We start from the raw sequence: 14,539 nt of genomic DNA on the forward strand, positions 1-14,539 counted from the left end.
ATTTGTTCAGAAGCGCAGTGAACTTTAGGGCCAAATGTAATCTTGGAAAATACAGAAAGTACCATCCTTGTAATAAATTAAAAAAAAAAAGAAAGCGGCTCAAATCATAATGAGATAATAAATAAGAAAAGAGCAATGGTTGTTTTTTGCAGTGTATTGTGCTTTCATTATATGCGTTTCCTTTGTAAAAAAGACAGTGCTTGGTAAACATTTCAAAGACCAAAAAAAAGGAGGACATAAGTCACCTCAGATAAATGGCAAAACCTACTACGTAAATAAATTATCCACGATAATCAAGTGAAGCATTACAGGTTGCCAGCACATTTTAATTAATGGTACATTGCTCAGTGATTTATTTATTTTTTCTCCATTTTTATTATTAGGACACAAAACCGTTCAGTTAAATATAATTTTCTGTGTAACGCATCAAACATCCTGCTGGCCCCAATTATACACAGTGTATTCACATTAAAAAACAAAACATGAGCTGCCTATGAACAGAACATATTATTGCATTACAAGTATGGATGCACCGAATCCAGGATTCAGTTCGGCCAAATTCTTGTGCCTGGCCAAACCGAATCCAAATCCGAATTTGCATATTTAAATTAGGGGTGAGAAGGGAAATCACATAACTTTTCATCACAAAACAAGGATGTAAAAAAATGTTTTCCCACTTTTTCCTTTCCTGGCCCTAATTTGCATATGCAAATTAGGATTTGGTTTGGCCAAATGTTTCAGAAAGGATTCGGCCAAATTTGAAATAGTGGATTCGGTGCATCCCTAATTAGAAGGTATATGTTTCACTCAACCCCGTTAAAAATGATAGTCTGTGGGTGTAAAAATGAAATGTTTGGTCTCATGATCACTCACAGAATAAGCTTCATACTTTGTTTTATTATTTTTGAACAACAATCTTAAAATATTGCTAAAGGCACCACCACTTAAGGCTGATACAGTATGTGTAAGCTCTTCATTAAAAGGCCTAGATATCAATGCAAAGACTTGAAGCATATTAGACAGTTCACAAGCCTTAAGCTCTCTCTCAGTGGATTACATGTATTTGTAGCGTTCTCGCAATCTGCCATACATATACCTAACAGTGCATCACATTGATTTTAGGATTGGAAAGCAGCAACATTTACAATTGAACCAATATTTTTTAGCCCTTCCTGTATAATACACCTAAAGATCTGTCTTGATGCTTTGCTCCATTAAAAGGTAAATTCACATTCAACTTTCATTATGTTATTATAGAGATGGAACTATATTAAGCACTGTTTTCAACAGGTCTTTTTTTCCCATTATTATTATAAGGCTTCACAGGCTACATACCTTTTTCAGTCTGCAGATGAAAAGGATATGGTTGGTCCAAAATTCTCAAACCAGCAACCAAAAACCTGATAGATTGTAATGCTTCACATTTATTGTTCTACTTAAGTTTAATTGCTTATCTTTCACTTCATGCCCTCCTCTATACACACTTTAACTGGCCTTGCAAACAAATGCCTCATTAATTAAGCCCTAGCAATGGGATAACTGTTTAAGTTCCCAACAAGAGATAAAAATACTAATAAAATCAAAGAAAAAAAAGGACGAGTCTTATAATATCATGTTCTATGCAAACATTTTAAGGTGAACTACAACGCACAACTGAGTGGTGCACATAAAATAAACATACTTCTTGAATCAGTGCCATAAACAAATTACAACGACTGACATTTGTACCATCCTTTATGCTCTATTTAACAAACCAAAGCACATTTTCAAGCTCCTATACAGTTATAGTTATATTGTACACCAGTTAAGCTGCCAAAAAGTAAAAAAATTATAACTTTCACATAAAACTATAGAATTTCCACCAGTGTGTTGCAAAAAGGAACTGGTAATAAAATATCCCAGCAGTTAAAAAATAAAAGATATATACCCCAAGTAAAAGAATTAAAAATATGCAATAGTGTGTACCACTTGTTAAAAACATGATTGGTAAAATATAAAATTACAGCATTAATTTAGAGATCACAGGTGCAAGCATCTGACTGAAATAAGGCACTTCTGTCCAGTAAGCAGCACCTCGACAAGGTTACAAGGGAAGGGTGATGAATCATGTTCTGGTAAAAACAAAGGAGTGGATATGATCCTGGAAGCAGAGGAACATTTCAACAGCAGGGAAGACACAGGAGGTGAGATGTGGAAGTCTACACAGACGTGGTCACTCTGTCAGTGGCATTATTGACCTCGTTTTTGTTGGAATCCAATCCTTTAGCAGCATTCAGGTTCGAACGTATGTTTTCCACAGTCTTTTTCATGTTTTTAAGTTCCCCGGGGTGAGGAGTTGCCCTTCTCAACAGAGTTGCCTAAAAATAAACATCAGATCACAAAAATGAATAAAAATTACAACACTATAGCCTGTTTAGCATTACTCCTTGAACATTTATTTTGGCTATATACGAGTACAGGTATGGGACCTGTTATCTAGAATGGTCGGGACCTGAGGTTTTTCCCGGATAACCGATTTCTGTAATTTAGATCTTCATACATCAAAACCCAATGTGCTGGTTTTGCCTCGAATAAGGATTAATTATATCATAGTTGAGATCAAGTACAAGATACTGTTTTTATTATTACAGAGAGAAAGGAAATCATTTTTAAAAATTTGAACTTTTTAGATAAGATGGAATCTATTTGAGACACCTTTTTGTAATTCAGAGCTTTGTGGATAACGGGTTTCCAGATAATGCATCCCATACCTCTATTACCAACTAGCATTGATATAGTGGTTAAAAAATGGCTTGACAAAGGGGCTTGCCCCGAAACGTTGCACTTCTGGTAATAAAACTTTTGCAAGGTGTTCACCTGCATTCACAGCTTGTGTGCCAGTGTGCCTTTCCTCAGTTAAAAAATGACTGCCACTGGAGTGGCAATGGAATGCATAATAGAAAACATGTAATGTCGATTTAGGATGGATGACTATAGTAAGGGAAAACTTAAAAAGAAGGACGAGAGTTTAGGGGGGTAAAAATTAAGAAAAATTATTAGATTAGAATTAGATACCAAAAAATCATTTTATGAAAAGTACTGCTTATTGATAGAGATGAGCTGCAAAAACAAGGCCTAAATATGTACAGTTATGCAATAGTGCTCCTCTAAGATGGTTTTAAATACAGGTATGGGATCTATTATCTGGAATGCTTGGGAACTGGGTGTTTCCAGATGAGGGATATTCCTGTAATTTGGATCATCATGCTTTAAATGCTAAAAACATTTATAGATTAAGTAAACCCAATAAGACTGTTTTGCCTCCAATATGGATTCATGCAACTAAGACACACGCGAAGATTCAGGGAGATTTTATTGCCCAGCGAGAAATCGCCTCTTCTTTGGGCAGAACTGCCTTCCCGCCAACTAGAACCTAAATCGCCGGCGGGATGGCACTCTGAGTGCTTCATTTTACGAAGTCGCCTGAAGTCGCCTCACGAGGAAACTTCAGGAGACTTCTAAAAACAAAGCACTCCATGTGCCATCCCACCGGCAATTTAGATTTTAGGGGAGATTAGTCGCCCGAAGAAGATGCGATTTGTCACCGGGCAACTAAATCTCCCTGAATCTTCACGTGTCTCTGCCCTTAAGGTACTGTTATTATTACAGAAAGAAAGGAAGGAAATCATATAAAACATTAGAATTATGTTCTCTCCTATAGAGTGGACTCTATAGGAGATAGCTTTCCCATAATACGAATCCTTCTGGATAATGGGTTTCTGGATAAGGGGTCCCAGTTCAGCCTTAGGCTGTGGGCTGAAGGACTCTGCTGCTCTTAGCCTGTGTATTTTTTGCAGGCTGAGAGAAGTGGATCCTCTCCGTGTCCCTGCTCCATTTCTTTGAATCTGATCCGCCTGTGTGCCCAGAGATACCTTCTTTTGCATATTTGGGCTGACCCCTGGCTTCCGCTTCAGATGTATGCATACATGTCTATCAGATTTAGATTAATTGAGCAGGGACATTGAGCGGCTCCACTTCTCTCAGGCTGCAAAAATACACAGGCTAAAAGCAGCAGAGCCCTTGTGCCTACAGCCTTACTGCTGGGGACTAAACCCTTAATTAAACAAATGGTTGGAAATGCTGTACTTCAGATAATGAATTTACTGTACTAGTCCAGTGGTTCAGCAACAGTAATAATAAATGACTTTAGAGTATCCAGTAACTGCCCATCTTCTGATCTTTTAGGGTCAGTGACATCGCACATACATATTGTGTTTTGGTTTGCTGTTAAAAAGTTAAGCGCAAGGGTCATTGGAAATCACCAAACCATTAGAAGAAAATTAAGTCTGTCAAAGATGGTGCTACAGGGAGAATTCTTAATCAATTTTAATGCAGAATGAATTTTCTCTCTGAAGTAGAATGTGAATATTAAATGATTTCTAATCTTGTATCATGCATTTTATATAGTATACTGTGAGCTGGTCCCTAAGCTGAAATAACTGACAGTAAAACAGGAGCTGCACTAAAGAAGATAGCTATTGGGGGGGAAGGCACAAAGTGGTGCTAGTACAGAAATACAAAAAACACGGTATAGTATTTCTACCCTAATTTGTTTATTTTTTTGTCTTATACAAAAAAAAGAACATTTGTTTCTGATATTTATTAAATAACTGCATAAAAATATATAGCATACACACAAGAACGTTTACCGTTTCATCATCATCTTCTTCCTTCGTGTCATCTAAAAATCGTATGGCACTTATTCGGTTCATGGCTCTCTCATTCCAGGTTTCATCTGACATGTCATTTACTAAACTTTCAAAGGCCCCACATCTTTGTAAATTGTCTACAGGAAAATAATGGGAAAAAAATCAATAGAATAAAACGCTCACATAACTCCTATGTGCAGTTGCATTAAACTCCATTATCGTTACATTTTCTTTAATACAGACAGTTGACAAATTCAAGATCTACACTTGATATGATGCAAGCCTGAAACGCGTTAGGTTTCTGATCCTCTGCCCTTTTTTAAAAAAAGAGAAAAAGAGAAATTGTGAGCTGGAGCGGCTAAGTATATTGCCAATTGCAATGTTTACTATAGCTTTCACAACCCACAGAAACCAATAAGCAGGTATTATTTACTGGTCTGCTGGTCTAAAGGCAAACATTTGATTAGCTGGAAATTGGAAAACCCTTGTTTTAGCAAAGCAGGAGCTCAGGAAGCTGACCAGCAGATGAATACCTGGGAAGTCATTAAGTCCACCCAAGCAAGCGCCTTGCAATTCGTTTCTAATTAAACCTAATTATGTGTAAACTGGCTATCAGTGTATTTTACTATGCCATATTAATTTATTGCTTGGTGGAAACAGACAAAAATATATACACTTGTGGCTGTACAAGAAACAGGTCATTGTATTACCTTGGCCACTGGGCTCAGAAGGCATCTGTGGTAATAATACACACGTCAAGATTTTCTCACCACTCTCTGGCTCTACATCAGTTTGAAAAGTGAGCAGAGGCTGAGACTGGTTGTCGGACAACCATAACGCCTTTAACTTCAGTGAGGTCAAAGATAATGGTAAATGAGTCAATCTAAAAAGAAAGTAAAACAAATGTATTAGCATAACAAATAACTACAATCATTTAATATAATAATGCCATTAATGAAATATATGGGTCGTTTTTCACCCCACTCTCTGAATTGTGCTGATAAACTAGAGAAAGGCATCCCAAAACCCTGTAGTGTATTAAAAAAAGGTTAGAACTCAAAGTAAAATGACAGTCGAAACTGAACAATGTTTAGAACTCTATAGTACTGATTATTATATACTCTGAAAATAATATGGTTCATTGTCAGAGAGTGATCAAGGTTTTCAGGATTTTGCCATGAAAGCGTCAAAATCAAGGCATATCTCCCTCTATATACTACTGGATGTCTACCTTAAGAGAGAACTAACCCCCTCTAGGAACAACAGACCTTCTTAACTTCCATCACTCCACCAGTGTATTACATAGAATGGCTCCTCTATTTAAAAATCTGTGCCTAAAAGTAGTGCAATGGAGTTCCCTAGCGTCATCTTCTGCACATTCTCATCCTCATGCTGCACTGCATTTTACACTCAGGTTTTTAAATATGGGCACCTTTTTAACATGTGATGCAATGTTCTTCCTTATTTTGATTTTATTTTGTAAACTGCTTATTTTATCTACTCAATAAACTACCCAAATTTAAAAAAAAAAAAATATGGGCACCTTTCTATGTAATACATTGTGCAGTGAGAAAGAGGTGAGGGGGGCCAATGGAAGACATTTAATGGGGTCGTTTGATTCAAGGTGGGGTCTCCTTTAAAGGAGAAGGAAAGGTTTAAACTAAGTAAGCTTTATCAGAAAGCTCTATATAAATAGACCAGTAAACCCTTAAAGCAATGCTGCTCAGAGTCCTCTGTCACAAGAAACACTGCTTTTCTTTCTACTGTGTACACATGGACTCCTGTATAAGACTTCCTGTTTTCAGTTTAAACCTCCATGGCTTGCGCTTGAGCATGCTCAGTTTGCTCCTCTCCCCCTCCATGCTGTAATCTAAGCTAAGAGCGAGCAGGGAGAGGCTCAGGCAGGAAGTGATGTCACAACAAGCTAATATGGCAGCTGCTATCCTAAACAAACAGAGATAGTGTCTAGAGCTGTTTACTCGGGTATGGAAAGCATTCTAAAAAATAAAAATGGTGTTCTATCTTGGACTGTTGTGGCTAATCTGATGGCAATAAAGTGCCTTGGTAGCTTTCCTTCTCCTTTAAAGTAAAGAGTGCTGGTGAGGTAGCCTACTGCTCTCTGCTGCGATCTTGCTAAATACCTGGATTTACAAAACCTGATAGATAACAAGACTACACACAATGGGGCCAAATATGGGACTAAATATGAGCTTATCTTTGTGTTCAAAAAGGAAAATGTAAAAGACGTTAAATAAAATAAGTGCCTATATAATTGCTTTTGTTGGAATAATGCTGAAAAGACTTAAACATGGATGGGTTTGCATTTAAGAAATTTCTACCAGACTCAGAAAAGTAGTGGAGCAACGTTTCATCAGTGAGGATGTGACTGAAGAAGAGCAAACTTAGGCTCCTGGAGTGGGATGTTATCAGCATTATAATAATACTGACTGAACTTAGAATCTGCAACAAATCTCAGGACACTTTTTGACAGTTTGGAAATATGATTTTTACTCCAACAAGAGTTTTGTCTGGGGATAAAATCCTTGAAAGTGGGAAGCCTGCTCTAGAATACTGAGATAGTCTGAATCTTTATGACACAAGTCTTATATACAAAAAAGAAAAAAACACTTGACAGTACTTTTACCTGTTTCCAGCAACATCAAAGACATGCAGTTCAGTAGCCTGTGCGATTTCAGAGGGAATCCTAGACAATCTGTTTTCACGCACACAAAATACATTAAGACTGCAGCAACCACCAATCTGCAAAACAACATGGGCATAATATTGTTTTTCACAAAAACAGATAACACATAGATGCATAAACCCCAAAAGTCGGAAATAACTTAAAGGGTAACTAAACCCTGATAATAACTATGGCTAGAAATGTATTGAGCCAGCACAAAAGTTCAGAATCACTATATTAATAATGATCCAGGCCTTCAATGTTGTCACAGGAGTTTCCCATCTTGAACTCGCTTATGAGTAACACGCACATGCTAACTGTGCTTTGAGCAGCTGTTGTAGCTGCTCAAAGATATATATTTAGTATATTGTGCATCAGTCCCTAAGCTCGGTATCTGACAGCAGCACAGAGTATGTGCATTGGATCGGTACTGTGGTATCTTTGGTGGCACAGATGTGCACTGTTATGCACTGGGAAATTGACAAAATGTCCAGCCCCATGTCAGATTTCAAAATTGAATATAAAAAAAATCTGTTTGCTCTTTTGAGAAATGGATTTCAGTGCAGAATTCTGCTGGAGTAGCACTATTAACTGATGCGTTTTGAAAAAAACATGTTTTTCCGATGACAGGATCCCTTTAAGGAGGAAATCAAGGAATGAATTCCAACAGTAAGGAAAAATGTCTCAACCTCTTCAAAAAGAAGCTCAGATCCTACCTTTTGGAGCACTATATAATTTTCTTTTCCATTCTTGGCACTTTAAAGGAGAAGGAAAGCTACAAGATGGTTTATTTCCAACAGATTAGCCACAATAGTGCAAGCTAGAATGCTATATTTATTCTGCAGAATGCTTTACCATACCTGAGTAAACAGCTCTAGATCCTGTCTCTGTTTGTTTAGGATAGAAGCTGCCATATAACCTTGGTGTGACATCACTTCCTGCCTGAGTCTCTCCCTGCTCACTTACAGCTCTGAGCTCAGATTACAGCAGGGATGGGAGGAGGGAGGGGGGGAGGAGCAAACTGAGCATGCTCAAGCCCTGCCCTGGAGGTTTATGCTGAAAACAGGAAGTCTGATACAGAAGTCGATGTATACACAATAGAAGGATAGAAATGCTGTGTTTCTTTTGACAGAGGACTCAGAGCAGCATTACTTTGAGGGTTTACTGGTGTATTTATATAGAACTTTCTGATAAAGCTTACTTAATTTTAGCCTTTCGTTCTCCTTTAAGGGCCAATCCCTAAAAGTTTGTGCATTTCTGGCCTCCCGTTTTTAGCTTTCTATAGTATTCTATTACATACATACATACATACATACATACACAGAGTGGAGTTGACAGACACTACAACAAGCAGTTATTTGCCTAACCTGTAAGTGCTGAGGTCAGTGTGCCCATAAAGAGCCCTGTATTTAGGGCTCTGGATGAGCAAGTGATCTTACTGAAACCAGAAGAAAAACATTTGCATTGGATAAAAAGCTATTTCCTTCAAAATGATTTCTTTCACATCTATTTGACCAGTATTGAACTACACACCTGAAAAAAAGTATTTATATGTATATTTTTTATAAATGTGTGCATATTTACTCACCTCTTTTGGCAAAGACATTAATTTATTCCTATCTATGTTTAAATTGCACAGCTTCTTTAATTTCCCAATGCTTCTTGGCAATACCTGGTAATAAGAACAAAATTATTTCATAGTTAATAAGGTGAAGCACAGAGAAAATAGTATGGCAGGCCAGCTCCCAAATTACCACAGGACCAGCCACTTAATTAGCTCATAATTTGAATGGGCTTTATATATTTATCTGCTAAGGAGTGATCAGACCATTTCTGATAAAACCCTCAATTTACAGCTTTACAAAACACAATAAACTACCAACATATTTCACAGTGTTGTAAATCCAGTAAGTGTGTACACTGAATACAGTAAAGAGGACCCTCCAAAAGAGTTACAATCCAAAAGGAGAAATGGCTATGAGACACAGGGTTTGGGTATGTGGAAGATCAGGAAACAGCAAGGTGGGAGATATTGTGGTGTTAAGCATTGCATTTTGCAGCATATAGCATTCACTGAAACTATACTAGGCAGGGCCGGAACTAGGGGTAGGAAAAAGAGGCACATGCCTAGGGGGCTAAGCTTGGGGAGCCAGGCACTTACCTTATATGCAGCCTACCCTTAGTCTGGCAAGTATTACCAGTGGGTGTGCTCTGTGAAATCGAAGTGCAGGGACCGAAGTTACTAACGGCCAAATGGGTTGCCTGGGGCAACTGACAGACCTGGCCTGGCACTGATACTAGGCTAAATGTGTTTTAAGAGACTATTTAAAGAGATTGGAATATGAACATGGATGAAACATGGGAGGGAATTCCAGAAAAAAAGGGTGCAGCCCTAGCCAAGTCTTGAATTTGAATAATGCAAAGGCAATGAGGGAGTTGTTGAGGAGTAGCCCAGAAGTGTAGCAAGCAATTTGGTGAGCACCAGGAGATGGTTAACTTAGGGGCCGATTCATGAAGCTCGAGTGAAGGATTCGACCATCGAATGGGCTACTTCGACTACTACTTCGAATCGAACGATTCGAACTAAAAATCGTTCGACTATTCGATAGTCGAAGTACTGTCTCTTTAAGAAAAACTTCGACCCCCTACTTCGGCAGCTAAAAGCTACCGAAGTCAATGTTAGCCTATGGGGAAGGTCCCCATAGGCTTGCCTGAGATTTTTTGATCGAAGGATATTCCTTCGATCGTTGGATTAAAATCCTTCGAATCGTACGATTCGAAGGATTTAATCGTTCGATCGAAGGATTTAATCGTTCGATCGCAGGATTTGCGCTAAATCGTTCAACTTCGATATTCGAAGTCGAACGATTTTAGTTCCTAGTCGAATATCGAGGGTTAATTAACCCTCGATATTCGACCCTTCATACATCTGCCCCTTAATGTTAGGGGCCATGACAAGACAGTATAATAAGGAAAGGTGTTGTATTTGCAGGGAATGAAGTAACAGCAATGCCAATTTGTTCACTCTTATATTTTAGGGTCTCTACATGGCCTGGTGTTTTGAAAATCATATTTTGTATGCCTATGTTTACTCCGGAGTCTGAAAATCAGATATTGATCAGACCGATCAGTATGTTGATATGATCCCCTCCTGAAAAGATCTCCGTAGTCCCCAACAATGTTCCAATCTTTGAGGCCAAACAATCAGATCTCCTGTATGTTGAACTGGACTTCTGGAATCCATGCCATTCTTATCTGTCTTTTCTGTATTGACTTTACATGCCTTGCTTGTCCTGTTTGTGCCCTGATAAAACACAAAGTCTATTTTACCAGTATCAGTCTTATCTGGCTGTATTAGCTTCCTCCTTGGTGCTCACCAACCACTGGGTTTTGACACGGTAATGGTACAACATTCCAAAAAACAAAGATGTAATTGTCATAAAAAGTGGCTCTAAAAATATTAAAGTGTGGAGATGAATACCTGTGAAAATAGTAAATAAAGCTGCCCAGTGTTGAAGTCTGTGCTCTAGAATTCATTCTGCAGGCACTTAAACAAAATTAGTTAACTCTGTTGGTTAAAAGCCAGAATACTTGAACTGATTACAACTGTGTTGAATAGTGAGCTTGCAAGTAATGTTGGGCGAAAGAACATTGTTCTGGCATGAGTAATCCCCCAGCTATAAAAACAAGCCACAGAAACAGGAAAAGTACTGCCCAATTATCCATCTATGCCCTGAAAGGACACTGAATCGAACATAGCTTTTAGCAAGCACTATCTTTCTGTCAGAACAAATTATTATGTGATCATGACACACAAAGCAATTGGCTGTGATTGTACAGGGATTTGTTACATTATTATCTATGATCATTATCTAGGAGCTACAACATACACATATTTTCTACAAACTGTACTTACCAAGAGTTGGTTTTCTGTAAGGATTAGTTCTGTAAGGCTTTCGCATTCTCCTATACAATCAGTTAACTGCATTAGACGATTCTGATCGACTTTAAGGATAGACAGATTTTTTAATTTCCCTAGAAAATAAATATCGCTACATTTCAGAAACAGTAATGGAAATGGAGAAAATAAAAGATAAAGATGAGATGTAAATAAGCTCTATTTTTAAACATATCATTTACATAAGGCTTTCTTGCAATTTTAAGCCAGCGATTTTGTGTTGGCTAGCAGAACACATAGCTCATTCATCCATTCTGCAACAAAAGCAAATTCTTTGATACAATACATGCCTGCCTGCACGATACCAGAAAATAAGGGCACAGAGTCCTCTTGCAGTGAAAACTGCACCAGGACTTAGCTACAGATGCTTCCATATCTGTTTAAAAATGTAATACATATTTACAAAAAAAAAACCCAAACACATTTATCACATAGGAAACTGCCATTATTTCCTTGCATCACAAAGCCAAGTTAAGAAAAAATAATATAAAAATCTGTAATGTTTTTAACCATTTATGGATTCTAATTACTGTTATTTGCACTCTGCCTATGGAGAAAATTCCTGTCATTCCATGCCATTTACAGAAGATCTCTAACTTGTACCCACCCATAAGTTCTAATATGATTAAAAGTCCAATGAAAGGAGTGAAGGGAGAACATTCTTAGGGTCAGGCCACACGAGCAAATTCTGGGAGATTAGTCACCCTAGTGACAAAATGAAAATCGCCTGGGGGAAGGCACACACGGCGCTTCGCTTTCCGAAGTCGCCCGAAGTTTCCTCGTGAGGCAACTTCGGGCGACTCTGGAAAACAAAGCGCCGCATGTGCCCAGTTCAGGGAGATTGTCCCCCGAAGAAGAGAAGAATTTGTCGCTGGGTCTACTAATCTCCCCGAATCTGCTGGTGTGGCCTGACCCTTAAAGTCAATTATAATTCCAGTAGTTGGATAAACCTGTGTATTCTTTTGTTGTGGTATTATGTCTTTAAATGGAAAATAAACTCTCGTTTTTTTCATATTCCCGAAAGTTTTTCTTTAAAGTAGGAAAAGTAAAACAAACATGCACAGTGGGTAAATCAAAATGATCGCTAGATCTCTTGGACAAGAGCAAATGTTCTTAACCTTTGATCCAAACTTAGCTGCTTTATTGTTTATGGATTGATCCTCATGATGCTTTTTTAACATAACTACATTTTATTCTAAACAACAGAAAGTAAATAGAGATACAGAATACATTACAACAAATGTTAACCAAGCTGTCCCACTACTGGTCAGTGTGACCCCAACAGAATCACAGAATATGCATGGCACAGCTCCATATATATACTGATTTAATAAATCATTAGTAATATCTTTTCACATAGGTCTAGCTTCTATCAGAAGTGATTCTAGCGGTCTTACCAGATTCATGGTGTTTATATTATTTCATATCCTTTATCTATATATTGTAGTCACAATTATGTTATGTTTTTAAGAGAGATTTTCTTCATCATTTGAATCAAGACTCTGCTCCAGTTGAACTTTAAATCCTAGCCGTATATGCATGTGCACACTAAGGGACAGATTTATTATGGAACAAGTTGTGTTTTCCACAAACAATTTGTGTTTTCAAGGTTCTTTTTGGGTCAAAACTCTTTTTCAAGTAAAAAAAAAAAAACTACTTTTTCAAAAAAAGATTTTTTAACTTGCATTTTTTGAGATTTAATATACGCTGACCCCACAAATTGCTCAAATCTGAAAATACACCATCTAAAACCTTTTAAGGTTATGTAGGAGTCAATGGCAGAGGTCCTTTGAATCATTTGAAGATGTTAATAGTCTTCATGATGTTCAAGTTTTTTTAGGTGGGTTTCACTCAAAAACTCAATCAATTGGAGTGATTTGAGTTTTTTACCGAAAACTCGATCAATCAGAGTTCACTGATTCAAATTTTTTCCATTCAAGTTTGTCTTAAATAAGTAACCATTCCAGTTGTGAGTTCATTCTAGGTTTTAAAAAGCTCACATACAGTAGCTCTAAAATTTGACCTTTGATAAATAACCCCCTACAGATAACCTCATCATGAGCCTGTTAATCTGGCTGAATGTGTGGGAGGAAGCCCGAGTACCCATGTAGATACAGGGTGAGCATCCACACTTTTCAGTAAGTGCCTTGATACAGATGCATCCCTACAAATACTAAAAACTAAGCCAATGGCCGCCTTTAAAAATGCCTTTTTTCTAATTTTACAAAACCTGCCAGCGGATGATCTGTATATACAAGAAAATGAGATGGTTTAAAATTAACAAAAGCAAAAGAAATGACATCAAGCAGTTTTTAGAGTGTATGTGAAGTGGCTAAAAAAATAATTGTACACAATATTCCAAGTGGACTATGGTCATGGGCCAGTGCACATCTGTAGTAAACTTACCAATGCCATCAGGTAAAACCTCAATAGAATTATGTGACACTAGAAGATCTGTGAGTGACTTCAGGCCACTGATTTCTTCAGGAAGCCTTTCCAGTTTGTTTTCAGACAGATCCAAACAAAGAAGATTTTTCAGATTTCCTATTTCCTGCACCATAGAAAACAGAATAAAAATTTAGATAAAAAACAATGTTTGAAATAAGCATTGGCATGTCCTATTTTTCTAAATAGGTAAGGCAGTCTACATGGTGCCCTTTAGAAAAATGTGACCTTTGTGAATTCAACCCAACTCCATTTTCATGACTATCTTTCACCCATACACACCCGTACACATTACAAGAGATGGACGCAATGCAAATATTATTTAAGACAGGCCAACATTTGGGCTAGTAATTTCAGTTGGCCATACACTATGGGGCCAATAAATGTTTGTATTTGTACAAAACTTTGCTATCTATAAGCTCTCACAGTCATGCAGAAGTAGTGTTGCCACTATTTGCCAGCAGAGAGACCTAGCGGCGGGGCAAACCCAGCGACATCGGGGCGAGCAAAAGACATTGGTGGGTGAGTCGGTGTCCAATCCGGGGGCATGAACTCGACAATGGGAGAAGAGTTATGACGTGGCAATCACTGATTGACTGATCAATGTGCCATTCATTTAAAAGATCTTTCCAGATTTCCTAAATTGGAAATCCAGATAGGCACTTTTCACCACAGGACAACCAATGTTTCTTCCAATAAGGGTCATCTTCTACAATTTCACAACATGGATGGTGGAGGTCTTGTAAGTGGAAACAGATTTAGCAA

The 14,539-nt window shown here is 37.7% G+C and overlaps 1 protein-coding gene across 5 annotated transcripts in view; it reads right to left on the reverse strand.

The window, feature by feature from the left end:
- Positions 1-1,610: 1,610 nt before the first annotated feature.
- Positions 1,611-14,539, reverse strand: part of lrrc1.L (leucine rich repeat containing 1 L homeolog) — a 58,639-nt gene continuing 45,710 nt past the window's right edge. For all 5 annotated transcript variants that reach the window (XM_018261924.2, XM_018261921.2, XM_041562202.1 and 2 more), the window contains 7 exon segments: positions 13,736-13,880; positions 11,288-11,406; positions 8,960-9,043; positions 7,333-7,448; positions 5,399-5,571; positions 4,689-4,825; positions 1,611-2,357 (listed from right to left, as the gene is read on the reverse strand). In XM_018261924.2, coding sequence (XP_018117413.1) covers positions 2,199-2,357; positions 4,689-4,825; positions 5,399-5,571; positions 7,333-7,448; positions 8,960-9,043; positions 11,288-11,406; positions 13,736-13,880 — 933 coding nt within the window. In that variant the 3' untranslated portion in view covers positions 1,611-2,198.

Source organism: Xenopus laevis, chromosome 5L, assembly GCF_017654675.1.
Source record: "Xenopus laevis strain J_2021 chromosome 5L, Xenopus_laevis_v10.1, whole genome shotgun sequence".
Lineage (NCBI taxonomy): Eukaryota > Metazoa > Chordata > Amphibia > Anura > Pipidae > Xenopus > Xenopus laevis.